The 27,656-nt window shown below is 41.7% G+C and overlaps 1 protein-coding gene across 3 annotated transcripts in view; it reads right to left on the bottom strand.

The window, feature by feature from the left end:
- The window catches only part of RNF145 (ring finger protein 145), a 44,744-nt gene extending 22,325 nt beyond the window's left edge, over positions 1-22,419 (bottom strand). Inside the window, exons 1-3 of one of the 3 annotated variants that reach the window (XM_054642937.2) lie at positions 22,165-22,419; positions 12,891-13,104; positions 4,172-4,280 (exon numbers count right to left, since the gene is read on the bottom strand). In XM_054642937.2, coding sequence (XP_054498912.2) covers positions 4,172-4,280; positions 12,891-13,074 — 293 coding nt within the window. In that variant the 5' untranslated portion in view covers positions 13,075-13,104; positions 22,165-22,419. Of the gene's footprint in view, positions 1-4,171; positions 4,281-12,890; positions 13,105-21,463; positions 21,786-21,877; positions 22,017-22,164 lie in introns of those variants that run through there. The other 2 variants (XM_054642938.2, XM_054642939.2) reach the window with 2 other exon arrangements.
- Positions 22,420-27,656: the final 5,237 nt, after the last annotated feature.

Below are 27,656 nucleotides of genomic sequence, written 5' to 3'. Positions count from 1 at the left end.
GCAGCTCTCATTTTTTGTTGTGAATCCAGTACAGCTCATGATCCAACCACTGCCTCACTGCCCAGCACAATGAGCTCAGCCACCAGCCCTCCACAGGTAAGGAGGAAAAATTTCAATTTCAGAAATTTCATCATTTCTGAAATCAGCACTAGCTCTTAGCTGCATCCAAGCATAACTGTAGGTAAAATCTATGGCAGCCACAACCATATGAGAAGGGGAAGGGTGTATCTTATACAGTGAAATTTAAAAAAAATTGATAAAACGCAACTGATTTTGAGTGAGAATTCCAACGATGGTGGTATGCAGCCAATTTCCCATATAGCTCCAGAGTAATAATGGCACAGCTTTTGTCTCAGCAATATGCACCCCATTAATTCTAATGCACCCCATTAATTCTAACACCACAGACCCAATCCCTGTATTAGGATTGAATCATGATGGAACTGCTCTCTACCCACCAGAGCTGAGAATGGGCCCAACAAAACTGTATCAAATGGCAGAGTGTCAATGTTGATGTGTGTGTTGTTGGAGAACAACAGGGATTTATTTGTGAAAGTAAAACCATCAAAGCTCAATTCATTTGTTCTGACACTGAACAAAATGTCTGTCACTTGAAATACATTCCAAAGAAAGCCCTGAAACTGTACTTGCCTATGATGGAAAAGGATGTGTTTGTCTAAGAACTCTTTGTAATCTTATGTTTGTAAATAATATCACTATAGGGACAAATAATCACTCAATTACTTCTAACTGTAGAAACACTGTAGGATGCAATTTTAATTATTCAGCTCCTATTATATCCAATCAATGGTTACAGTCCAATTAAACTTAAGCTAAAATTTACTACCTATCCCCATCAGGAGAATCCTGTACTGGTGAGGAAGCCACTAAAACCTGATGACCTGTATCAACTGCTGGAACGTGGCCAAAATGATAGACAAAAATTCTAGTCACCATTCAATGCAGAAGAGATGCATCATGTCTTGGAAAAAGTGAAGAAGGAGGCACAATGGAGGGAAAAGTGAAGAAGGAGGCATCCACTGATGGTGGAAAACCTTTTTTGGGTTGGCATCAAGAGCAATGTAATCCATATTAAGATGCTCCATCCAGTGGTAACCTTGTTCACTCTGCTTATATTGTGCCTGTTGCTTGTAATAATGCTGTATGTGAGACTAAGGGTTGTATTTAAAGACTCTGAGCTCCTTCTGGCACGTGAGGAGGAATGCTTAATAAGAAAAGCAGGACTGTTGTACATCAGTTGTGTTCTTTTAGCTGTATTCTTTTGTCTGAGTGGCTTTGCTTAGCAAAAGTAGATAAAGCTGCTGGAGTTTTAGGCCACAAGCTCCAAACTCTCACCAGCTCCAAGCTCCCACCTAGAAAAGTCAAATTTATCTTAAACTTCTGCTCAGTTACATGAAGGGAGGCCCTGAGAGCAGTGTGAACTGGAAGATAAGGGGGCCATAACTCAGCAGGAGCTGCAACCCAGCCAGATAAAAGCAGCCAACACCCAACTGGAGACAGAAAGAATCCAACATGGAAAAAGAAGATCCCAGACCAAAACCCACCACTGGCCCAAGGGGTGTTTGCAAAGCACATGAGGGGTGGATGCAGGATGGGTGCCTTGTCTGGAAGGGTACAAAGGCCCAAGGATTTGTGTGCTCTGGGTCCCTGGCTGGAGGCACCCAGCTCAAGCTGTTCCTATTACTGTGCCTCTCACTTATTAAACTTATTTCTCCCGAAATAGGAGACTGCTGCAAGAAACCTAAGGCAAAGAGATTTCATTAAATTGGATTTTGGGTTTTTAAAGCTGACTTCTCTTCTTTCCAGAAACAGATGGTATGTTATTTCCACCCAAATTGCCAGGTTAGCATGCTACATACAAATGTAGCATCTTCTGGGGTGCTCCAAGCATTCACAAATATTACCTAAACCATCTTTACACATTAAGGTAATTCTCAGCTCAGCAGGTAAGGAAACAAAACATTTAAAAATTAAATAACTTGTCAAGGTCACATAAACCTGGAAGTCTGAAGTCAGAGCTTAACTATAAAATTCAGATGATCTTATTCCCAGACTTGCAGATGAAGTGCAAGCTATTTCTGGGGTGGAAAAAAAGCACTGAAAGCTGAAGTCTTTCAACAGCTCAGAATTTCCAGGACACTGCAGAGTCATAAGTGCCAGATGATTCTGGTCTTGTTCTATAATTTGCACTAACCAAACTGGCCTCAATATAAGACCTCTTCATTGGTCTTAAATAGCATCCCAACTGGTAGTGCATGCAAGCAAGTCCCTGGAAGTTTTCAGCTCTGAGCAGAATTACTAACAAAAAACACTGAAAAACAGTTTGCACATGTGACTACTGTATGTCTTGTAATGATCAGGCTGCTAAACAGAAACATAAGTTGGAACTGGATAGCTTTGGCAATAAGAGGAATGGCTCTGCCAACAGATATGTCTGTCACATTTTACTATTTTCAGTATGAAAACTAAAGGGATTCAAAACTTCTTTTGTAGGGTTAATTCAAGTGTCACTCCCCACATATGATTCCCTGACTGTACAAAGGCTTCAGCTGAGAGCCCCTTGCACCAAACCAGCCTAGGGAATGGGTAAACTCACTCAGAAGTGTCAGCAGCTACATTTGCCTTGCAAAATACCTTGGGAATACTGCTGGACTATTTGAATCCATGACATCTTTTAATTAAATATATTTTTGGTGCTAGTTGATGCAAGATTTAATTAAAGTCTTTATTAACTCGCTCCAGGAGCACCAAATAGAGAAAGCTTAGTAGGAACACACAGAACAGTCCAAGCAGTATTTACTAAATATGTTACAATAAAGCCTATTAAGTCTCAAACCTCACAAAGCAGCAGAAGTCAGAATTCCTATTACACAGAAATACAAACAAGATATTAGAAGCAAACACAGTGCTATCCCTTAATGTATCTACCAAATGCATAACATCTCCCTTTCTTCTAAAAAATTTAAAGACCTGGAGTGGCATAAACACCTCCAGCTGTAAATGTTCTGCACCAAAGCCCTCTGTCTGATGGGCATTTGTTACTAGATTTATTACTTCAACACTTAAATAATGTTTAGGTTGCTTTTTCTAATAAATAAGCTTTTAACCCTCTAAGAAACACCCACAAACCCCATCTATAACAAATCAGAACTCCCCTGAGGATGACAAATAAACCTTTTTTTCCTTCCAACCATCAGGCTATAACTCCTCTCTTGTACACTCATCCTTCCCAGGAAATCACCAACTGCAGCTCTGACAGCCACAACAGCAACATGTCAAATCAGCACAAAACCTTCACTAACACTCCCCTGAACTGCAACATACCAAGAAAAACATTCCAGCAAATGCTCTGGAACAACAATTTTGATGTGGAAATAACAAAACTATCACTTCCATTAAATCAATTGAAAGCACATTTTTAAATGTTTCCCATCAGCAGGCACCAAAATAAGTCAGGTTCAAATCCATATTTTCAAAACTTCCCATGCAAAGCCTTTAATGTGCTGGCAGTGTCTTTGGTTCCAATTAAACATTTTGTCAGTGGGAAAGTTAACCCTGGCTTTCAACACATTTAGCTGGGGCCAAACAAAGATGGTTGATTCTGCCTTGTTTGACTCAGAGTTCTCCAGACTCCTGCTCTGAGTGTCAGATCCAAAACACCTGCATCCACTGTAAATTCAAATTTGTGTAATACATTTTAAGAATAAATTCCACTACTACTTTGCTTTTACTGGATTCCAGATCTCTATTTGCTCTCTCTCCTGAGGTGCCAGGAAACTAAAAGTAACATCCTGTCTGCTGTGTGAAACACCCCAGTGCTGAAAGCATTTCAGCTGAGCCACTGAGTAACTCAGATTACTGCATCAGAGGCCACATTTAGTCTTGTGGTAAGTGCTTTCTCTCCTTAGGTTGGTGGGGATTACACTCCCCAGCTCAAAATTCCTGGCGTTTTTTAGTGACTTCAAAGAACTACTTGACTGCATATTTAATTCTGTAAACTTTTCCAAAGACAAAGAACAGCAAGATATATTTAGGTGTCTGACATAGAAAAAAGGCCTCCACAAAATCATTTCTAGAAAATATTAACAGAATAACTGTTATTTTTCTAATGTCCAGACCAAGCTAAAAAAATTAATCCATTTATCCTTACCTGGAAATTTGGTGCCCAGCATAAAGCAGCAGTGCAGTCAAAAAGTACAGGTAAAGCTGAACCAGGTGTTGCCTTGGCAAAGTTAGGAGCACAACACTTAAGATGTAACCTGTAACAAAAAGCAGAAGCTGATATTTAAAAAAAAATGCTATCTAATACTGAATTAAAATAACATTTAGCATGTTCACAATTTAAGATGGGGACACAGAGGCTTTACTCCACATTAGTCATATTGAAGCCCACTCCAGCCATCAAGGTTGCATAAATCAAGGACAAGACCTGCCACAGCCTGGAATTTGTAGCTTTTTATCCCAGCAGTTCCTGCACTTCTCATTAGCATTTAGTGAGGCTGCTGAAAATGACCCAATCCAGCTTTACTCTTTAAGACCACAGCCTGGCTGCTCTGCAGCCTCTCCAACACGCAGAACCCTGACCCTTATTTTCAGAAGGATCTCACTCAGAGACCCACATAAAGCAGCACTTTGAAGTCCACTCCATAAGTGGGTGGTGCATGCCCAAACTCCTCCTTTCCAGACAGGCTGCAGGTCACAAACCCACTCATGGTGCCCTTACAAGTATTTATTTCCCAGCTCTCTCTCCATCACTGCAGTGCACTTGTGCTCCTTCTGAAGGTCAGCTCAAGTGCCTGGCACTGAAATCCATTTAGGAAAACAACCCAGCAACAGCCAACAACTCCCCTGAAGCTGAGAAAAAAATGCTAGAGAAGAACAGATCCTGACCCTCACAGCCACACCAGTCATGTCACATTTAAAGTTTCATACATTTATTCAGCAACATCAGGCACAGTCTTTTTAGCTAATTTATATTTTGAGCTTTTGAAATATATTTAATAATGCAAGTCTAGATTAAGCAGTCATAAGCAATGGCACAACCAGGTATTATGAAACAGCTGGGGAACGCAGCATGTTCCAGTATTTGAAAAAGATATTTCAGAGTCAGTATTTATGAAGAAGTATTTCAAGGCTGCTCAGTATCTGCCACGTTCAATAAGTCACCTCTGTAAAATTCTACCAACAGTTTGGTCTTCAAAATCTTGCAAGATGCTCCTAGAAAAGATAACAGACCCACAGTATGGCAAACAGAGAGATCAATTCAGATAAGACAGATGATAGGATCAATGACAGACAAAGCCTATTTGCTTACCTTTTTAAAATACCAGTATATCATTTATGTATTTAACATTAAAGATAATTTTTCAATCACCTTCATGAAGCAGATGTGACAAGTTGCACATTTGTCTCAGGATGTGCTTTTTAAAAAGCTGAAATAATTGGTAGTATCTTTTATTAAAAATCAAGTGTCATACAAGTCACTAATTCTGTACAATTTCACTTTGACCAGAGGGCTGGAGCACCTCTCCTGTGAGGACAGGCTGGGAGAGCTGGGGCTGTTCAGCCTGGAGAAGAGAATCATTTTTATTTTGAGCATTTTTAAAGGGGCCTGAAACACCACACTCCATCAGTCTCCTTCTAGCAACTCTTTTATACAGAATAACTTCCTTCTTCTTACAGCACATCAGATGTTCTACACCATCAGTTTTCTTCACAAACACCTGCATTTGCTGGAATTCCTGTTCACCACTTTCCTTCTACCAAACACACAAATGACAAGAGCAGGAACTCCTCAGCAGTCTCCATGAGGACATTTCACCACCTTGCACCACAGCACAGCCTCAGGAGCCAGCTGCAGGGCTCTCAAACCATCTGCAGCCATTCCTACATCTCACCTCTGCTACATTCATCCCTGGATTCCTTTGGGAGGGACAATTCTCCCTGAGGAACAGCCCACAACCTCCTATCATTCCAGCACGAGTCAAATCTCTCTAAACCTCTCCTTCTCACTCTAGCCTGTGACTCACCTTCAGGTGGAGAACTAAATGGAGTTTATTATGCAGTCTTTTATTCCTCTATTACTCTATAAATAGTTTTAGAATGCCTGTTTACTGTATCTGTATTTAAGCTCTATCATTTTTACCTTATTCTATCACAAGAAAGTCTGCTCCTTGGCCATGTGATGATGTACCTGAGCAATGGCAGATCATTTCTGTAAAAGTAACACGTTTTAGAGGGCAGTAACAAAGATGTGATACAAAGATGCAAGGATTTTAGATATCACTAAAGTTCATTCTTCTCTACATGATCACAAATTTAATCAAAATACTTAGGAACTTTCTGGATATAATGAAGAAGTGCAAAAAAAAAAATAAAAAGGCTAAATTAAAAGATGAAGCAAGTGCTGTCCCAGTGCCTTCTAACCAGCAGGCTTCCACAGTGCACAGATGCTCAGATCTGTGCAGGGAAGCAGCACGAGACAGCCAAGGTTACTGCAGAAGCTTCCAAACTCCACTGCTCAGGAGTTTGGGCTGGAATGTAAATGTTCACTTTGAAGCAGCCATTTGGTTTAATTGTTAGACTTTGAAGAGGGGGAGAGCAACAGACATTTAAAGTACTTCCCATTCAATCTTATTTACAATTTCCTCTTGTGACTCGGTAAGAGGGAGATTTCAGCACACTTCATACTGCAATATTTGCATTTTTGCTGCAGAGGCTCTATTCCCAAAGTGGTACCAACCTCATTTTTATCAACAAAGCTTCTGCCAAAAAAAAAAAGCCAAATAATTCTTTACCAACCCATCCAATTGCAGATGAAAAGGAAGACAAGCTCAAATTCAGAGATACTTTCAATAATATTCTATTTCCTTTGTTCTCATACAGACAAATGAATTAATTAGTGTACGATGTAAATAAGATTCCACTTAAAAAAAAAAAAAAGACCAGGAAATGAAATTTCTCAGAGTAGCTTTCTCATCTAAATCATTACATTCTGTTTTCATTTGCACCTCCTCTGCCAGAAGAAAACACGATGCTGAGAACATTTATCCCTTTGGAGAGAGTCCCTACACACAAGGACTTAGAGTCTGAGAAACAATCATCTCACTGGGTAACCTCTGAGCAGGGGTTAACAATAACTAACCCTCACTTCCACCCAAATGCAGCTTTTGAGCTCTGTGTCAGCAGTGAGCACTCCCCTCCTTTGATTTGGGCTGTGCTATTTTTGCTCTTGGGACTTGGTGCATTGGCCCTTTTGACTCACCATGCACATTTCTGTATAAAGCAAGCAGCAGGCTCAGGGAAGCCCAATTCCTGCCCCAGTAAAGGAATGGTTCTAAAACACATTAAAAACAATAAACAAAAAAAGATAAAGAAAAGACAGAATGATCTTTCCTGAATAGTCAGAGTGCTGTAGTGCCACAACACCAAGAAAGATACTTGCACCTTTATGCCTCCAGCTGTAAGGAGCATTACAGCAGACACATTCTGCCAACCTTAAAAATACACAGATCCCCACTCAGCTCCTATTCAGGAGCACAAGGAAGCAGAGAACTTCTACTGCCTCTCATGCAAGATGGTGCAGATTTAGGCTCCACTGAAGAAAATAAACTGTGAAAATCATCCCAAGCAGAAAAGCAAAGTTGAGCACTGCTAGACAAGAACACTGGTGCATTAACCAGTTCATGACCTCATTTACAACCTGTTAATTCAGCTCAGTGAAAACCTCTGGCTGTGCAGGGCTCACTGTTCAGTGAGCAGCAGCTCACAGGCTGCCTTGCAGCAATCTCTCTCCATTTATGCACCACCAAGGTGTTCCCAGCTTCTCTCACCAGAATTACCTCTTTGCCAACTCAGGTGTCTGAGGTTTATTGACTGCACACCATGGAGGCTTCTGGAACATGATCAAAGTCACAACTCATCCTCTTTATGAAGCACTTTAGTGCTCATTTGCATGATTACAGATCCCTTGTGTCCATTTCATATTATCACTCACAGTTTCCTGCACATTGAGTCTAAAAGTGAGAACTTTGCACATCAAAGAGTTCATAACATTTCTTAATAAGGCCACACCAACTCTTGGAGTGCCAGAAAGTAGGAGCACAATTGCTTGGATTCTACCAGGAAATTAATTTAGGGGGCCCTGTTTTTCCATTTTCCCACATCCTGTGAGGGTAAAGGGTCCATGATTTGCAAAGCAACTTGCTGGGAAGCAGCAAGTCATGAGCCATCCCAACAGACAGCTCTCCTGCCTCAGAGGGATCAGTGCACTCTGAGTTAGTCACTGCACTTCAGCTTAATCCTTGACTGTCCTCATTTCAGTTTGTTCAGACAAATATCTGGCCACTACATGCAAGTGCCAACAGAACAGGACATACCTCTGAAAGCCTGCTTTTGAGATGGCAGGAGTACTACAGAAACAACTGGCACCTTTATTTTCAGTGTGTCTAATTCTCAGGTTAACCAACCACCAGACTGGTTACACTGCAATTTACACACACATTTCATAAACTGTCAATGTCTAAATCATACATCTCAAGGCAAGATTTTTAAAATATATACTTTTATATATCTGTCCTCCAGAAAATGCCAGAAAATTAGTTCAAAACTGAGAAAGCACACATTTAAACATACTTGCACATATGGAAATTGGCATTTACTCAGTCATTGCTCAGAACAACTATAAACAGAGATCAGAAATCCTGTTATCAACATCTGCACATCTCAGTGAAAATAATGCCAACAAAACAATTTATTCATTACTGGGGTACTGCCATCAACAGCTGTTTCTTCAATTTTTAAATGCATAACAGATTGGGTACTTTAAGTATAAATAATCCAAGAAATTGTGTTCTTTACAGAGATTTGAAGTATTGTCTGAACGAATAAAATGGACTTTTGATTCTAGTTCTGCCACATGATTCAGAGGCTCTTTATAAATCACTAAGACAAGCTGCAATGCTGTCATGAGGCTGGTATTCAGAATCAAAAATTTTAAGCACCTCCTTTCAAAAATGCTGCTAGTGGCTCCTTTTCAAAAAAAAAAAAAAAATAGCAATGTGGGTTTCCAAAAAAGAGACATCAGTTTTATATAGAAAAGCTACCTGAAAGTATCCATATGCTGAGAAAGCTGCTTAGGAAAAACCTACAACATTTAGGGAGCAGTAGAGGAATCTTCAGTCCTGAGTCAGAAAATAAAAAAGGCTGTGCTGGATTTTGAGCATGGCACACTCTCTACCTCCTCCTGTGTCCTACCAACTGCAGCACACACTGCATTTTATCCAAGAGAATGAGAAGATGTAACAAGTGATTATTTTAAGAAATAAAGACCAAGTCCATGTCATCAAATTGCACTTGATTAAAAATAGCTACAGTTTAAAATTAAATAGTAACACTCAGAAAATAGTTCTACTAGCCATTTATCTAAGTGCTGCTGGCAGGAGAAAGACAGGAGACATGAAGCAGCAAAGCCAGAGATGCTGATTCTAAGCAGGACCTCATCTTTGTATGCATTAACTGTGTTCACACATTTAAGTCATGCATCCTCTCTTGCAATTTTAGGGAATTTGTTTCTGTAATGAAACAACTCATTTCTTCTCACACTGAAGCTTCACTTGGCACTTCTTACAGTGTTTGTACCAGAGTAGGGTATCTTTCCCCTTAAAAGGCAACACAAAAAAAGAAATCTAAATAAAAGATCTCTTTAAGCTCTTGTGCTTTATGTAGAAGAAGTGGACAGACCAAAGGGTGCAATCAGCACACAAGGGCAGGAAGTCCAGCAGGTTTCTCCTCCCTCAAGCCCCCCTCATAAAAGCAGCATTCATAACAAGCAGCTTGCACCTAGCAAGTGATGTGACCAAGAGAATAAAGTATTAACCATGCAGTTCAAGAAACTGTCATTACAAACAGGCTTGTGAAAGATGACACATCTCCCACCTATTCCAGAGATTCAAGCACCTTTTTTTTTCCTGAGAATTTCTTTTTATTTTTTGTAATAACAAAGAATACAGTTTAAGATAGAAAACTGCTCTATTTTACTCTTGAGTAAGAAAACCCTGTATTTTGTGCAATTCTGTGCCTCACCCATGACAGTGACTTAAATTCCAAGCCTGACTCTGATTATAGGTTAAGCTCATGACTCTTTCCATCTAGCTCAGAGTATTTACCACTTGGCTCAAACAGCATTGCTTTGCTCTTCTTCACAGGAGGAAATTACGTGGTTTCAACTTTTTTCCACCTTCTCCACCAAAAGAATACAAAAAGAAGTGTCTGTTTTCTCACAGTTGCTCTACAGTCCAGAAGAAAATGGAGAAGTCTGGCAGTAAGTGCTAATCTACCCTGCACAGAGGTTTCACCAATTCTAGCCAGAAATTTATCTCTGCTGTTTGCACTGCTCTGTGCATATTTAGTTAAATTTCATGCAGGTGAACTTGTGGTTGAGTGGTTATCAGGACCGAGTATTTTCCTTTGCTCAAGCAGATAAGGGCTGTTTCATGGAAAGATATGAAAAGGAAAAGTTGTTTAAAAGAACAAAGTACATTTTAGAAGCTTTTATTATACTCACAGTACTGCTAACTGGAATGGGAATCACACAAGAACACACATCATTTCACTTGTTACATTTAAATAGAAAAGACACTCCTGGTAACCCCCAGTTCTGAACAAATTTCCAATTCTGTCTCCTTAGTTCCAGGAAAAGGTTCACTATATAAAGATTGGTAGAGTTTATTAATTTTTAGGGCTCTCTAATCAAATTGTTCCTTGAGCATCTGCCTGAGATAGATGCACCCAATTTCCTCAGCTGCTGGAAGCACTTATATAGCACTATATATAGCACTACAAGATACTGGCTTGTAGAAGAAATTCAGTGATTGTTTGATATTGCAAAGCTGTCACTGCATTTGCTGATAGTGTTTCCTAACTGCAAATATGAACAGAGGATTTTTCTTTTTCCTAAATAAAGCAGATTAGTATGTTGAAACACATCCACGGTGAATTGTTGCTTAAATTATATGCTGGCAGTTAATTTCCTCAAATGTATCTTCAAAGAAGCTCAATTCTCCAAACTGGTGGAAAAGTACTTTGTTTTCCCTACAAATCCAATTTATATATTTTGATACATCATCTTAATTAATGTTATACTCTAAAGCAGTGCAACTAAATCTATATAAAATGTCATGGAGCCATGTAAATTGATTTAGCCCAGCTTTACCCTGACTCAGCTTAAATCCCCAACAACCAAGGAAATGAAACACAGCAACTTTATGTTAAAAGTTTTGTCATTAAAAATTGTCTGAAAATCTTTTAAAACAAGCACCTTGTTTGACAATTTAGAAGCTCTTCTTGCTCAGCAACCACCAGTTGGAGAAATAGAAGTGCATACACTCAATGTCATAAAAGCAAGAAAGAACTGCTGAGTGATTGTTCACCAGGACAAAAGTACCCCTTGTACAAGGAGCAAAAAGTCAGATTTCACTGATTTAGTACAAAAATAGCAACCAGATGGGAAATTCTTTGGTAACAATACCCACCCCCTCTGTAGTGTTTTTTATTGGGGTATCTCAACATACTTTAACAAGGAAATGATCATTAAATGCCTGTTAAAAGGGGCTTTGTCATAGCTGGAAATTACCACTGCCATCTTGAAAATCTACTGCAAAGCTTTTAATTCTGCATTAGAACCTGATCTGATAAAGTGATCCCTAAAAGCTTTGTGTGTGCACACAAATGCAGGAGAAAGCCAGCTGTAGGTACAGGCCAAACAGTCCTGTGTCACATTCACCAGCTGCAAACAGAGCTGTCCTCTCCCACAGGCAGAGGAAAAGGCAACTGTGACACCAATGTTTTGTACTGCAAGTACATTGTCAGCCCAGCACCAGGACAGGGGAGCCATAACAAAGAAAGCTGCACACACTTTTAGTGCAGTAAATGATTTCCAGACAACAGGCATTACAAAAAAAGGGAAGCCTCATGCCAACACTTACACAGTCAGGATTAAAGTCAGGACATGCTCCTTCAAAAGCCCACAGTTTCCTAACTGCTTAAGTAAAGTCTGTTTCCTTTAGCTGACTGCAGTGCATCTTTATCTTCCAAAACCATCCACAAGGAAGAAACTCTGCAGAGTGGTTAAATTATATGCTAGCCCTTTCTCTCCAAGCCAGGCAGTGCTCAGGCAGATGCTTGCCAGAGATCAACCTCAACTGCCCAAATCCAATCCCTAATTTACCCCATGTGCAGATGAATCACACTCTCACCTGGAGAGCAGGTCCCAGAACCCCAATCCTTTCATCTCCCAAAAACAGACATCTGGCATTCCAGAGCTAGACTTGCAGGCCAAGGTTCACACCTCAGCTGCCTGAGCTGAGGTAGTAATTTTGTCCATTTATCTGCAACACAAGGGCTGGTTACCTGCTCAAATCCACTCACAGCACAGAGATGGTTCAAAGGGTGTAAACTGAAGAGCCAAAATGGTGCAGCAGAGAAAACTAAATTTCTAGTGCTGTGGTCAGTCCAAACCAGGCCACCTTTTCTCTAGCCTCTTCTTTAATGTTTTTATACTTCTTGTCTGCACAGCATTTCAGTCAGACACCTGCCAAAGTCCCTGTGCTCTTCTTTCAGGACATCAATTGTGTTTCCAAACACCAGGTTTACTTGTAAAAGCTTAATAACAACAATCAGTAAAAACCCTGGGCAGGATTTCTTTGCTGCTAACATAAACTGTCCCTTAGGCAGAATGTAATGAATGCATTGTCATGTTATTCTCTGTAATCAATATATTAACCTGCTGTTACTAAATTCTTAAAATTCTTGTAGCAAGTCAAAAGGTGTTTAGTAGAGTACTATTTTCTCTTGAATAGATCTATACTTACCCACATAATGCATATTAAGGGCCAAGTACTTGTACTGGAAGAGAGGGTTGTTGTGCAGGCTACTTCTTTGGATCTGCTGGAAGAATGAGCTGACATCCCATCTGTACAAGACATCCAACAGCATGATGCTGGGGACCCTTAGGGCCACGTTTAATACTGCCTCCAACTTCTCCTTTGCAGCCATTCTCTTCCCTTTCTGTGAATTGGCAGCAGACTGTAAATAGCACAAGAGAGAGAAGAGTAATCAGATCAATCCCACTGTACAAACAGCCATTAGGCTTTGTGATCCCATGAATGGGGCTTCCTGTGTGGCCACAAACGGCTGAATGAATCAACTGAGTTAAACTCAAATCCAGACAGGACAGCTTCTATTTTGGCTATATAAAGGTCAATTTGCTAGCAGTTTTTTCCATGGTGACACTGTAAAATGGGGGGAGGGCAAGTTAATGACATGAAAATGGTCTAAGGGGGTGTGCACCGTTCTTGTTTACACTCATTGAGCAGCTGAGATCTCAGTGAAATGCCCCAGTGTGGTAGGTGCTACATAAACATTTACATGAACAGCATCAGAATGCAGGACTCTATGCTTTAGAAACCAAACACCAACAAAATTCAGACACTACATCCATCTAGCTTAGCACTATTTCTGTGTCTCTCAAATTAAATAATCACCAATTAAGGCAGGTCTGTAAATATTTTGGATTCACTTCCTCAATGCAAATTGCAATAAATAATTTTCAAATACCAAAAAGCTTTAAAAAAATCATTTGCAGCCTTCATTAACTTCTACAAATTTATCTACTTATATAATTTGAGGGCTGTGTGTTTTGAAGATTGGGACCAATAATGCAACTAATTCTATTCATTTCTATGTAACTCACAAAGAATCATACAAACAAATGACCATATCCTCACTCCTGAATGCTAGAAGGTAATTTAAATTTGGAGTTTGCCATCAGGTAAGATGGATGATGCACAACAAAAAACGGCATTTTAGGTTTTTAAACAGCTGGTCCACAACAGCATCTCAAAAGTCACCAACAAAATAATTTGAAAGAATAAAAGGATCAGTTTGACATCCTGTCAGCAAAGACTGACAGTTGTTCCTAAGTGAAATGTGCTGGTTTTACCATTCACCACCTGCCCATCCCTTGAACATGATTCACTGCAGGCTGCATTAGAGAAGTGCAGTTGAGGATGGGGATGATCCAGCAAGTTTTTATCCACAAGAAGCCACTCAAAGTAAAATCACCAGCAGCACAATCAGCCCCCCATGAGGTCAGACTTAAGAAAGGACTCCCAATACCAATTATTAGGGGGACAATTGGAAAGAACTGCAGCCTGAGCAAAGATATGGAAAACCTGCACTTGAACTTTTAAATAAAGTTTTACAGGACTTTATTCATATTGTCCTTGTGTAAATTATAAAAGCTTTTGCAGCTGTGCAAGTTCTTTACCTCAAGCCAGCACGGAAGTCCAGCATGAAGTGAAACCATGCAAATATACATTAAGAAAAAAACCACAGCCCAAATAACTAAAAAAACCCAAGACCTCTCACTTACACACAAGCCTCATGTGAGGTTTTATTTGTGTTGCCATGGCCTAGATGCCACTGCAAACTGTTGATGTCACACCTCTCAAGCCATGATGACATAAAATTAACTCAGCTCAAGAAGTCAGGACAGATCAAAACTGAGATGTGGCTCAATAAACCACAGGTTGCAGGGCTGCTGCCTGCCATTCTCTAGCCCACAGTCTGATTTTTCAAGTTATGTAAATGCTGGCACTTTTTACAGAGCTCTTGCACCAGCTCTACAAACCCCAAGGGGAGCACATCCTTCCCCTCGTGCAGGAAGTGCCTTCCAACCACAGCGGGCACCCCACACAACACCAGCATTTCACACAGCTGCCCTACACACATTAAAAGGTCAGCCAGAAGATTACAAATATTTAGATTATTTACAAAACTACCACCCAAGCAGCTACTACAGAATCAGAGCATTCAAGATTTTGTGTGAATAAAAGACTGAGTTTAAAGGGATGGTATTGTACAAACAGAAGTTGGGAGTTACACAGGTTATATACACAGAGATACAAAAATTACAAGCTTAAATAATTCATATCAAAATATTTTAAATGTCTCAGAATTCTCAAAAATCTGTGGGTTTGTTAAGTTCATAAATTTAATCAAAACTCAGAACTTAGAAATGCCTCCCCATTTTTTACTAGGTTCCTTTTCCAAGTAGATCAGGATGAGGGGAGGGATGAGCAGGGACTGACAGGTTTTCATTCTGCCATAAAAATATCCACAAGTAAAGTGACAACAAGTGCCTGGTATCAAATTACATTCTCAAAACTGTCAAACCTTTTTCAGTCATCTACAACAACCAAACATGCATGACAAGAAGGTAACTTTCACTTGTGCTTTCACTTTCCTTAATTAATCCAAAAAGAGAATTACATGGACAACTTAATACTGAAAATTAACTTGAGGATCAGCACATCCAAATTAAGCTGAAAAATTCTGCCGCTTAAACTCATGCACACATACTTGAGACACAGCAAATGAAATAGGGCAGCATTTAAATTATCTAAAAGAATAATTACATTTCAAATGCTGCTAAAACTAAAGCAACACAAACTTTGAAAACCACATCATGCCGCAACGGAAGTGCTGAGGAGCAGCCACTGCAACTCCACAGCATCTTCTGTCCCTGAGTGACAAAAAAACCCCAATACTAAGAAGAAACCCTTTAAAATTAACTCCACTAGAAATGCGGATGTGTTAAATAAAGGCTCAGTTGTAATGGCTGCCAAGTTCCAACAGAACGAAATAGAGACAAGCAAAGTCCATTGCTCTAAGCTCATTATATTGTAAAGAGCTCTCACAATACATTATTTTGATTGGTGAAAAACAAACAAAAAAACAACCACAACATTAAACCTCTAAAACCTTTAGATAAATGATGATGACAGGAGTTGCTGGATGTTCAGACGTTAGGAAAAAAAAAAAAAAAAATAGGTCACTTGTTGTGCAAAGCCAAAACATGGACTGGGGAGCCACTTGTTTGTGTTTCAAAATTTTTTCCCATGATTTCAAACATCTCCCTGTTCCAAATTAGAGTAAGAAAAGGAACAATCTCAGGAAGACTGCCATGGTTTAACTCCTGCTGGGAATTAATATCACACAGCCACTTGATCACCATCACCCCTCCCAGTGGGATGGAGAGGAGAAGTGAAAAAAAGGGCAAAAGCCTTAGGTTGTAATAAGAACACTTTAATAAATAAAATTATGATAGAATAGTGATAATGATGGCAACTGTGGTGAATGGCAGATAATAACAAATAAAAAAAAAAAAAAAACCAAAAAAAAAAAAAAAAAAACCAAGAGAAACCAGTGCCACAATGCAGTTGCTCACCACCCACTGACCAATGCCCATCCAGTCCCTGAGCAGCAGTCGGTGTCTCCCAGCCAATTCCCCCCTGTTCATACTCTGGGCATGAGGTTCTGTGCTGTGGAATATCCCTTTGCCCACTTCCCCCAGCTCCTTGTGCACCTGCTCACTGTCAGAGCACAGGAAACTGAAAAGTCCTTGATTTAGAGCAAGCACTGCTTGGCACCAACTAAACCATTGGTGTGCCATCAACATTATTCTTGTACTAAATCCAAAACACAGCACTACACCAGCTACTAAAATTAACTCAATTCCAGCAAAATCCAAGACCAAGAACTTCAGATTTCAGATCTTAAGCTGTGCTATTTGGCCAAAACAACCATTTAAAAAATTCCCTTTATAACTGATTGTTCAAGGAACATGGAGTGTTCATTTTTGTTTAATAACAATTATATTTCAAAAAATCCCTCCCTCCCCAGCACACCCATTTTGTCAATAGCATATTCCTGATTAGCCTTAAAGAAAACAGTAGAATTGGCCAAAATCAATTAAAAGAAAAAGGGAAAAACTCCTTCAAGTTCATCCCAGCTCATTCCATCAGCAGAACAGACCATCTTGAGTGTGATCACACAGCACATACCCTCTCAAAGATAACACACATTTTTCCTTTCACAGAATTTTTTTTCTGAAGTTTTATCACAACAAAATTTTGCCATTACAGCTGAAGCTGTGAATTCTGCCACTTAAACCAGTGTAACTGTTGCTTCTGCATCAACATAAATATAAATCCATCACATCACTGGCAGAAAATATGCCCTGGTAAAGCAGCACAAGGGGCAGCAAAAATCCACACTCATTTATCCAAACAGGTACAAAATTACATTAACAGAGAAAAGTTTGTACATTTAGGAAAGCATTAATCATCAAGGTACTTAATAGTTACAGAAAGAAACTGGAATACCTGCAAATGTAAGTTATTCCAAGCCTATTGCCACCAAAAATCACCACAGAAAGTAATTCCAGTCAAATCAGAACCTCAAAACCAGACTTGATCCTGCAACATTCAGCCTCACATCTGTGAACAAGATGCTCATTCTGCTACAGCATCACAATCTAAAATACTTGGCAAGATTGACTAAAATCCAAAAGAGAGAATTTCAACTTCTGTTTCTCACATCCATGAAACTCTAGTTACTCTGGATACATCCGTTACAAGCGGATTCTGGTCTGTAGTTTAGTTAGATTATTTTTCAGTAATAGGTTCTGAAACTAAAAATATCACCAGGAAAACCTTTTGTTTTCCTTTGAGGTAAACTTGGCTAGACAGGCTTTGAAAAAGGAAAAAATATTTTAAAAATGAACCCAAACAAAATATAAAACATACAACTCCAGTCTGTAGCTGTAGAAAAGTTCAGTGTCACAGTCCAACAACTAAAATTAGACCCATCAGCTGGGTTCTACCCACTCACTCCCTTCTTTACACCTGTCCTGGTCTGAGAAGCAAAAAGAATTTGAATTTCAGAAGAATCCCATTCTTCAAAGACTTAGATCCTTCTATCATCAGTCTGGGAGGGAGAGAACAAAGGGAAGCAAAGGGAAAGAACAGGACTAAAAGGTTTATCAAATATGCACTTAGAAAAGAATCTCCCTGTGTGATTCTGTAGAAAAACAAAAACAAACCTAGAACTCGGAGTAGGTGAGTCACCAATCCATCAAAAGGGCTCTCTCCCTCACAGACAGTGCCAAGGAAAGGCAAAGACTGCCTTGCTCCCATACAATTGAAACTGGCTGACAAGGACAGCAATCAGATTTCTGCTGAGAAGGACGGATCCAGCGAGATCCCGGGAGCAGGAACAAAGCCCTGGAACACTGCGGACGTGCACAGCAACAGCAGCACTGGCACCCAGGCACTGCTCCCAGTAATGCTCACCCTAGATCACTGGAGGTGTTCAGGAATTTCAAATAATAACCAGAGAGTATTCAGCCTTCCATTTAAAGGTTTAGAGAGTCAGTCAGCAAACAGACATCTGGATCTTGCTGTGTAAGCAGTTAACAAGAACAAACAAAATTTTCTTTCTCCTTATTTTCTTTCTCATTTTTTCCCTTTTCTTCCCTTCTGCTCTAACAATATGGATTGCTATACAACTGCTGCAGTGGTGTGCCTGAAGAACTGGTATTTCTACCTAGGAAACACAGTAATTCCTACATTCCTACTCATCCAAGACTCATTCAGCTGTGAACTGTAGCACAGCTAAGGTTAACCATTCCAAACAAATACAGCACGTGTTCTGCAAAAGCAAATGTTACTGCAAAATAAATTAGGTCAAACTCTTCTCTGTTCACAGGGACTTCAGTGAACATGAATTCACATTTTTAAATTCATATTAAAAATGGACAAAAGCAACTACGGAAGGTTAATTGCAAAGAATAAAAAAATAATCTACATTTCCAACTTTCATTAATTTGAGCAAATTTTATATGAGGGGAAAGAAAACCAATCCAGGAAATGAAGATACATATCACACAGCTGTGAAGATAAAGTTTTCCTTAAGGATTTATTTCTCAACTATATTTATACACTATTAACAGTTTCAGCCCACTCTCAATTATACAGCAAGTGCATTATATTATTTATTGGTAGCCTGTAAAACATCCTGTGGCTTTTATTTTTCATAATGAGCAGGTAAGACAAAGGAACTGAACTCGGGGACTAACATGTGTTAACAAAGGTTAACAAATCCACCAGGTATGCAGCAAAATCCTTCCTTCTGTGCATTCCTATGGGATCCACACCCTGCCTGCACATGATCAGTTCAAATCCACTCACACTAAGAGGGGTTGCATGGTTTTGAGATCACAGCTTAGCTGGGCACCTGAAAGACAGCCAGCTAATTCATTAAAATTAAAATATAATTAATAATATCTTTAATTAAAATCTTCAGAAGAAAGTCTAGGTTGACTCAACAAACCAAACTGCTCCAAGGTCCTTTCTGGCTCCCCGGCCTCTCACCAGTTCAAGGTTTGGTTTATTAACCAGTTATTCAGCAGTTTTTTTGCCATCACAGCCCATGTTTGCAAGCCCACACCTACAAGCCTGCCTAACCACATTTGTATCAGCACATTCTGAGAAAATCTGGGCAGCAATCCCAAAGCGCCTCTGCAGAGGAGAGAATACCCAGAGGAGCTGCACACGGAGCATTAATGAGAGCCCGAGATGATGCAGTGACATCCCACCCCAGAGAGCTGGATCCCAGGATCACCAGCCACAGGCAAAGCTCACAAAAAACCCTGCAACCCAAATGTGTTACCAGGATGAAGCCACACGACGGGATGAAATCTATTTCATCCTCCACAGTTGCTCAGGCAGTTTTTAGCCATTTCAGACACAGCCTATGTTTAGAACCTGCAATGACAATAACTAGCTACCAGACTGGTAAGAAGTTAAAATAGAAAATAAGACTTTCAAGATTTCTCTAGGTCAGCACTGATAAAGTTTCCATTGCTGCTGCTGCCTTATCTGTTTTCGGAATCATGTAAATAAAGCTTCGAGGCCTGTGAAATAGGCAGCTCAGCTTCCTGCAGCACCAGACTCGCCTGACAGAAATATCAAACACACAGTGGAAATACCCAGAAAAGTTCCCTTTAAAACATGCTCGAACTCAAGATACGCAACCAAAGAATTCTTCCAGAAAAGCTCCTCAAGATGAAGTGGCCACTTCTGAGTGCTCCTCCCAAGAATGCTACTAATTACAGAGCAGCAGGGCCTCTGAAACGAGAGATGCTGGAAGGGCAGGGAAACAGGTACAGATGCCTGAATCACAATGAAGGACTGGACTTGAATACACACTTAAAAAGCAAAGTGATGGTGAACTGTCCACTCTAACCACAGCAAACACTGCCAGGTGTATTTGGAGCTAAAAATGGATTCGGAAGAGTAAATCACCACATGGGCTCCCGAGGAGGGGAAGAGGAGCCATCTGCACCGTTTGAAGAGGAGGAAACCGGCCCAAGTTTAGCAAACAGCTCGGAGAAGGTTTGTGCGAGCCCAACACCAAACACCAAGCAGGCTCACAGAGTTTTCCAAGACACACCCATCGCTCAGAGCTCACGGGCATGATGCTCCTTTCTGCCTCTGCAGCTGCGGAACTGGACCGAGATACCGATCTCTGCCCATCCTCTCTCCCAAAGGAAGGAATTCCCCAGCAATTCTTCCAACGAACTTGCTCAGTTCATGTCTCTGTCAGAATCAAGTGGATCTAAACATCAGTAGCTCCTCAAGGCTGATGTAAACAAAGCGAATCCTTGCTCTGGAGGAGCAGCATTTTATATTGCTCTGTAAGATTGCTGATGAACCTTCTGTGTAATGGTGGTCGCAAAGACAACCATTTCCTAATGCTAATGAGTTCAGCAATTAATTAAATACTTTAGTGATATTATGACTCGAAAACCAGAGCTGATTACCAGTTATTAAAGCTAACTAGAAACAAAAAAGATACAGTTTCGCACGCACAGGCCCCCACCTATCTAAGATAACCAACAAAAAAAAGCCAAGGTTACAGAAAAACTGAAGTCATGGGGTGCAATAACTTAGAGCGCCCACCTAACCAAAGTACTTTTTTCCATTTTTAAATCTATCTTCATTAGCGCTACAAGAATGATCAAAAGAATTATTTCCTTCTTCTCCTCTCCAGTTTTATCTCTACAGACACATTACAAGCTCAGACGAACCCTAACTGAAATATATGTGAAAGTATCCAAGTCTGAAACACAAGTTAACAGAAACTCCTGTACTAAAAACTGTATAAGAAATTAATACCGCAACACCTACAGATTTCAAAAGAAAAGTATTCTGAATGAGATCACAAATGGCTAATATTTATGAGTCAAACATATTACACTAATCTCACTTTTCTTTGGTATATTTCGCCCATAGCTTCTAACATTCTCCTTCATTCGCTGATGCTTGCAGCATTACACACAAAAAAAAATTTTACATTTTTTTCCACTTTATTCCCCCAATCGCATTATTTTATGCACCAGGTCCCACACACACACCCCCAAAAAGGCAGCACAACCAGAAGGTAAGAATCCCTCTAAGAGCTCCATCTGTCACAAGTATACTTGGTACACAAAACTACTCCCGAGCACAGAAGAAAAATGAAAATTCTCATCACAAACCTTATTTTATAAGGCTACAGAAGGTCTCATAAAACCGACTGACATAAGTAGGGAAGATGCAAAGAGCCCTGTTCTCCACGCCACGGGCAGGCTGCTCCTTACATAAGCATGACCATATGCTCCAGGGCCCGTCTCCAGGAGAGGTGCCCGGCTCCGCTCCGTGTCCCAGCCGGGCCGGGGGATGCTCAGCCGGCTGCGGGCACCGGCGGGCACGGCCCGACCCCAGCCAGGGCACAGCCCGACCCCAGGCAGGGCAGGCAGCTCCGCAGCGCTCCGGCCAAGCTGTGTCAGGGCTGCGGGAGCCCGCAGCTCATCCCCGGCTCCAGCACGGGGATGCGAACCGCGGCCCCCTTACCCTTACCCCACTCCCCGACAGGACACTTATTCCCCGCCCGGCGCAACTCCCGCGCTCACCGCCGGCGCCGCGGGCAGCCCCGCGCATCCTGCCCGGCCCCGCTGAACTCCAGTAACCCCGGCGGCTCCCGGCGCCGGCGGAGGAGGGGAGCGGGGAGGGGAAGGGGGGCGGAGGGCGGGGAGGAGCGGGAGGGGGGCTGCGCGCAGGGAAGGCCGGGGAGGGAGCCCCAGCACCGGCGCGGACGCGCGCGGGAGCGGCGGGGGCGCGGAGGGGCGCGGGAGTGGCGGGCGGGGGGCGCCGCGGGGGCGCGCGCGCGCGTGCCTGAGGCGGCGCGTGCGGGAATCACCTGAACCCGCGGGGTCGCCGCCGCCTCCTCCTCCTCCTCCTCCTCCTCTCGCTCCTGCTCCCCGGTGGCGCGGCGGTGGCTCCGCGCTTCTCACACCGACGGCGGCGGTTCGGTGCCCGGCGGCAGAGCGGCTCCTCGAGGCTCCATGGCCGCGCCGCGCCGCCTCAGGGCGCCGCCGACTCCCCGCGGCCCCGCGGACGGGCGGCCATGGCCCCGCTGCCTGCGCGCGCGCGCCGCCCCTCTCCGCGCATGCGCACGCCCCGCCCGCGGAGCGGCTCCTCCGCTCCTCCCGGGCAGGTTCGGAGCGGGGGCGGAGGGAGCAGAGCCGCGTTTTGGGGGAAAAGAGCCGGGATTTGGGATGAAGAGCGCTCCCCGCCCTGAACGGGTTCTGTCCATAACGCCGGGACCCTTTCGCCCGCCCACACCCCTGAAAGGCAGAGACTGGGGTTTAAATTCTGATGGGAGCGCAGGGGTTTGGGTCCTCTCGGGACGTGCGGACTCGCCAGGGCAGCTGCGAGTCTGGGAGATGACTCAGAAAAGTCGGTCAGCAAAATTTCAGGTGGTGTCTGAGCAGATGTTTAAAAGGCAGCCCTGCTATTTTAATAATACTCCTTACTGGCCTTGTGGAACACAAAGTGCTGTATTACTTTCAAATACTAAGGCTGACTCTGGTTTTTCCAGTGTTGTACTGCAGAGCCTCCAGTCACCTTCGCTGCGAGTCCGACCAGAAAAGCACCAGATTTGCTGTATTATTGCACTGTCATTTTTCAGCTGGAGACCCGACCCAGGGGCTGCTCCCTCATAGCCCAGCCCAGCACGCTATAGTTTCATACTTTTCAGCTCACAGATAGTCTCACCAATATTTACTCATCCTGTCAGGGTTGCATGGCCAAGCCCTAGAACACATTCTTAAATGCTACGGAAAAAATTATGACAGAAAAGGAGTAATGCTTTTTACCTTAGTGTTTAAAAAAAAATACAAAGCCACATTGTCTGGAACATGAAAAAAAAAAAACCACTTTGCTGTGGTGAGGAATGAGGGAATACACTGAACTGGAAAATCCTGTAGTTCACAAGGGTTGGGCTGGCCAACTTAATAACTGCTTTTTTCCTTCCATCTCTAATGAACTGGAGCATTCACAGACATAGGTATTAACAATACCTCATCACAGCGTCTTTAACTCTGTGAAGCAGAGATATTAAAATAAAGGTTTGGGTGTCTGTCTGCATTATGCTTTGCAAAATTACTTTGTCTAAGTACCTGAAGGTTTTCTAAACTCCAGGAGAGAAGGGTAGTTTGAACACATCCATCCTCAGATGGTGCATTTGGTATTCACCCTGAGCCAGTCTTCTCCTAACTCCAGTCACTCCAGAATGCAGCAGGCAGGAGATCAAATGGCACAACTGACAGGAGCCTCCCAAACCTCTGCAGCTACCAAGGCACAGCTCAGCACCATTTTTTACAAGCTTCAGATTTTAATACAATTTAAATAAAACCAGCAGGTTTTGTATTGCAAAATGTTTATCTTGAATCTATCAGTTTTTGCAAGGGTTCCTAAATTAAATTTAGAAAGAACAAAGCTGCAGACCCAGCCAAACAAAGGACACCCACATGTGGTTATTACTCATAAGCACTCTGTGCTCTGGTCAGGCTTAGGAGGTTCACTGAGCTCCTCCTGCACAGGGCTTCTCTGACCTGCTCAGTGTCCCCAGTGATTGCACTCTTGTTTACATATCTGTTTATTAATCCAATGTTTTACATATGTTTATTAATCATGCCACTGTCACCTAATCCTTTTCTTGTACCTGGGGTAAACACTGCTCCAAACCCTGGATTTCTGCAGAGGACATGGGAAAAGCTTCACCAGTCTCCAGCCACCCCATTCTTCTGGCTCAGCCCACTCACAACTGCATCCTGTTCCACACTTGCCAGCACCCCACTTCTTATCACAGGGAATATAAACCAGCTGTCATATAAGGCATAAGAATTTCAGCTCCATTTCTAGGGGCTGCTTGTCTACTCCTGCCATACATGGAAAAAAAAAATCATGAGTCACTTCTTGTCTATTCTTTGTGGGCTTGGTTCAGTGCTGACTGAGGTTGGGGTGATCTCTAAGTCCTACCTCTGCAGTGCTGCTTGGGAGAGAGGACAGTAAGCAGCAGAGAGAGGCAGCTGCAGAAAACAACAGGAATTTATAGGAGTTGGAGTGGAAATATCTATTATTATTATTTTAGCAGTAATTATATAATGAAAGCATTGTAGAGTTCCCGCTTCAGTTTGCAAGCAAACAATAGGAGATGAACCCCACATTTATTTCATTCTGTCCTCTCTCAGCATATTCTGGAAATGTGTTACTTCACAAGAGCAAAGGTTTTCTAATGAGCAGATCAGGTAGGTGGGCATTACTACTGTCTTGTCAGGCATGGCTTTTTAAAAGCACCTCAACTTTCTGCCTCATTTCTCCAGAATTTTGAAAGCTTCTCCTGCATCTAACACTGGGTGGCTGAGAATTCTGAACTCAATGATTATTCATCTCTCATTATCAACAAAGGCCTTTGGATTCCAGAATTTCAGTGATCAGCAACTGAGGACTGAAGGGCACCGCTATGGTGACATCTCATTAAAACTTTGAAAAGACTTTCTCAGAGTTCAGAAAATGTGGAAGCTTAATTTGTCCATGCAGATGGACACATGCCAGCACCCCAAACTGCTTACAAAGAAAATCCCTCATAAGAATTCTCAAAGAGCAGCAAAATATGCTGATGTGGAAGGTCACTGCATGCATAAGGTGGACAATAACATAGGCAGTTTCATTTGAAGCTTTTTATAAACCATTGATTCAAAAAATATTCATACATACATATGCAAAAGCAAAGGAATGTCCTAATGAGTAGGTTATTGGACAAAAAGTAAACCAATGCAAAAATTAAGATTGCCTGTGAAAGCTAATTTGGTACCTTATGTATAATACTGGTGGCAGCCAGTCCCCAAAGCCTTTGTGCTCATTCCCTTCTTGCAATTTTATCCCATTCACTAAACAAAGGAACAAATATGTTTAATTAAAAGTTTCATTCCTGCAGAAACCCATGCCCAGAAAGAGAACTTGGGAGATTACTGGGCAATGGCAACAGAGTCAGTGCATCTATCTCTGATTTAACTACTCTCACTCTAGAATCCCATCTCAAAAATTCCTGGTTTTCACTATCTGTGACCCTATTTCCTAAATTTCTCGCCATCACTTAGCTTCTCATCATCTCCTAATTTTTCCTCTCGTTGCTGCTGCTTTTCAGAGCAGAATTCAGCTGTTTTCTCAATTTCCTATTTGTTTTTACACTTTTCAGAAAGCCATTCCTGCAGTATCACTGATAATTAAATCTCTCCTTTGATTAAATGTATCTTTACCCCTCTCATAACGCTGGACAGTGCTGACTCCAAACACATCAACAGCTGCTGTGATTTTCAACATACCTAAAGGAAAGCCAGAGCAATCTCTGTGTTGGGAAGCTGGAGAGCTGTGTGGTGATGTAAGGAAAAGGATGAATCAGGTTTTGTCCAGTGAACAAAAGCATCACAGTTCTTTCCCAAGATCCCTTGCCAGTGGGGCATAATCTAGAATACAAAGAATCGAAGTAAATAAAATAAAAATCATTGGGCTGAATAGTGGCAGAAGAATAACAGTTGCATTCAGGAGGTGGAAAATCATATGGTACAAGGGAACAAGCCTCTGGTATTTATATCATCTTGCAGTGCCAGCATTCACTAAATAATCCTGAAAAACCTCCTGTAAGGAAACTACATAAATAATATTCTAACTTCCCCTTTACTGATAAAGCAGCTGAGACAGAGACTGTATAACTAATAACCTGAAAATGTGCTTCACTTCAAACTGGAGACATTTCCAAGTCTCCAAGCGAGCTGCCAGCATCGCTGAACTCTGGGAATGTGGCGCTCAGAGCTGTGCCCAGAGTGGCAGTGACTCAGAATCACAGGGAGCCCTCAAATGCTGCATTTCTGGGGCACAGGGATGGCAGTGCCCAGCACACCCCACTGCCTGCTCTGCTGCAGGCACTGTGAGCAGCAGGGCAGGAGGCTGCAAACACTTGGCTGGTATTGGACTTGCAGAGTTTGACATTCTCAGACATCACTGCCTTTACCACCTGCTGAGAACAAATTATAAACCAGAGAAAGGGCACTGGGAAAAAGCAATAAAGTATCATAGGATATCATAAAAAGAGGCATTAGGGGAAAAGCAAAAAGCATAAAACAGACTAAGAATAAAATACACTGGTACCAAAATGTATTTTAAGGATTATTCTATTCTTAGTGGAGAATTTGGGCTCTGCTCTAGATTTTTTCCAAACATGGGTTCAGTTTAGAAGTGGGGTATAAAGGCTGGTGCATATGTAAGTGAGTTTTCTGAACCAAAAAGAAATTTGGAAAATAAAAGAAAACAAAACTTTTAAGATCTTGAAATCTGTGCTGTTGGCCCCTTCATAGGCTGCAGCACATTAACATCTGCACTGACTCACCCCCATTAAAGTCACTGAATAAACAAATATTTAGCACCTCTCAGCCCTGCAATGTCATCACCTTTTGCTTTCCAACACCTTCTTATCACAGAGATGTGATCTAATCTCTTAATTCTCAAAGCAACCTTTTGAGGTTTCCAGAGTTTTCAGCTTTGAATGACAATTTATTTCAAAGGACTCTTACCCAACATCTCCCAGAGCTGCTAGTGAGAATTTTGCTCTCTTATATGCAGCATGAACAGCAATTTAGGCGTGAGCTCCTGGGCTTCAGTACTTATGCAGAGGAGCATATTGCACAAAAGGATCAGAAATGCGTGATGTGAACAGGAGGCACGGGAAGGGAGCCAGCAGGCATCAATCTGACATGCAGCCACTTCTTTTATTTCACCCTGGAGCATCCCAGGATGTAGCAGTGCACATCAAGGTGAAAGGGAACGTGCATTTGCTTTCAAATTTTCCCACTGCTCTTCTTTCCTCCTTGCCCTGCTAATTTACCACAGTGCAAACCCAGAGAGCCCCAACCATGAAACACCTTCCTCAGTATGAAGATTGTGCTGTTTGGACTTTGAATTTTAATTACACGGTTTTAGTCAAATTACCACTTTGCATTTAGTAACATTAGGATTGAGCACCACCATGTGTTTCACAGATAAATAAAATGATGTATTTATCTGCACCACGTGAATCTTGTCAGGATCAGAGCATCTTTTGAGGATCCCAAAACACCAGCATCAGACCAGAAATTAAATATGCATTCTTGTACTTTTTCATATACCTCCTCAAACAAAAAACAAAACCAAACCCAAAATCCTACTGTGTCCTTTTCAAGAGAGCTTCCTAAAGGCCAACCAGAAAAGAACAAAATATATTTTTAACAGAATTGCAAATACAGAGATGATCACACTGGATGTCATCTTTGCAGCCTGAATTTTAAGCAGGCCTGGAGGGTGCATATTTTCATG

Source organism: Agelaius phoeniceus, chromosome 15 (genome assembly GCF_051311805.1).
Source record: "Agelaius phoeniceus isolate bAgePho1 chromosome 15, bAgePho1.hap1, whole genome shotgun sequence".
Lineage (NCBI taxonomy): Eukaryota > Metazoa > Chordata > Aves > Passeriformes > Icteridae > Agelaius > Agelaius phoeniceus.
This window is presented reverse-complemented; position numbering and strand designations above follow the sequence as displayed.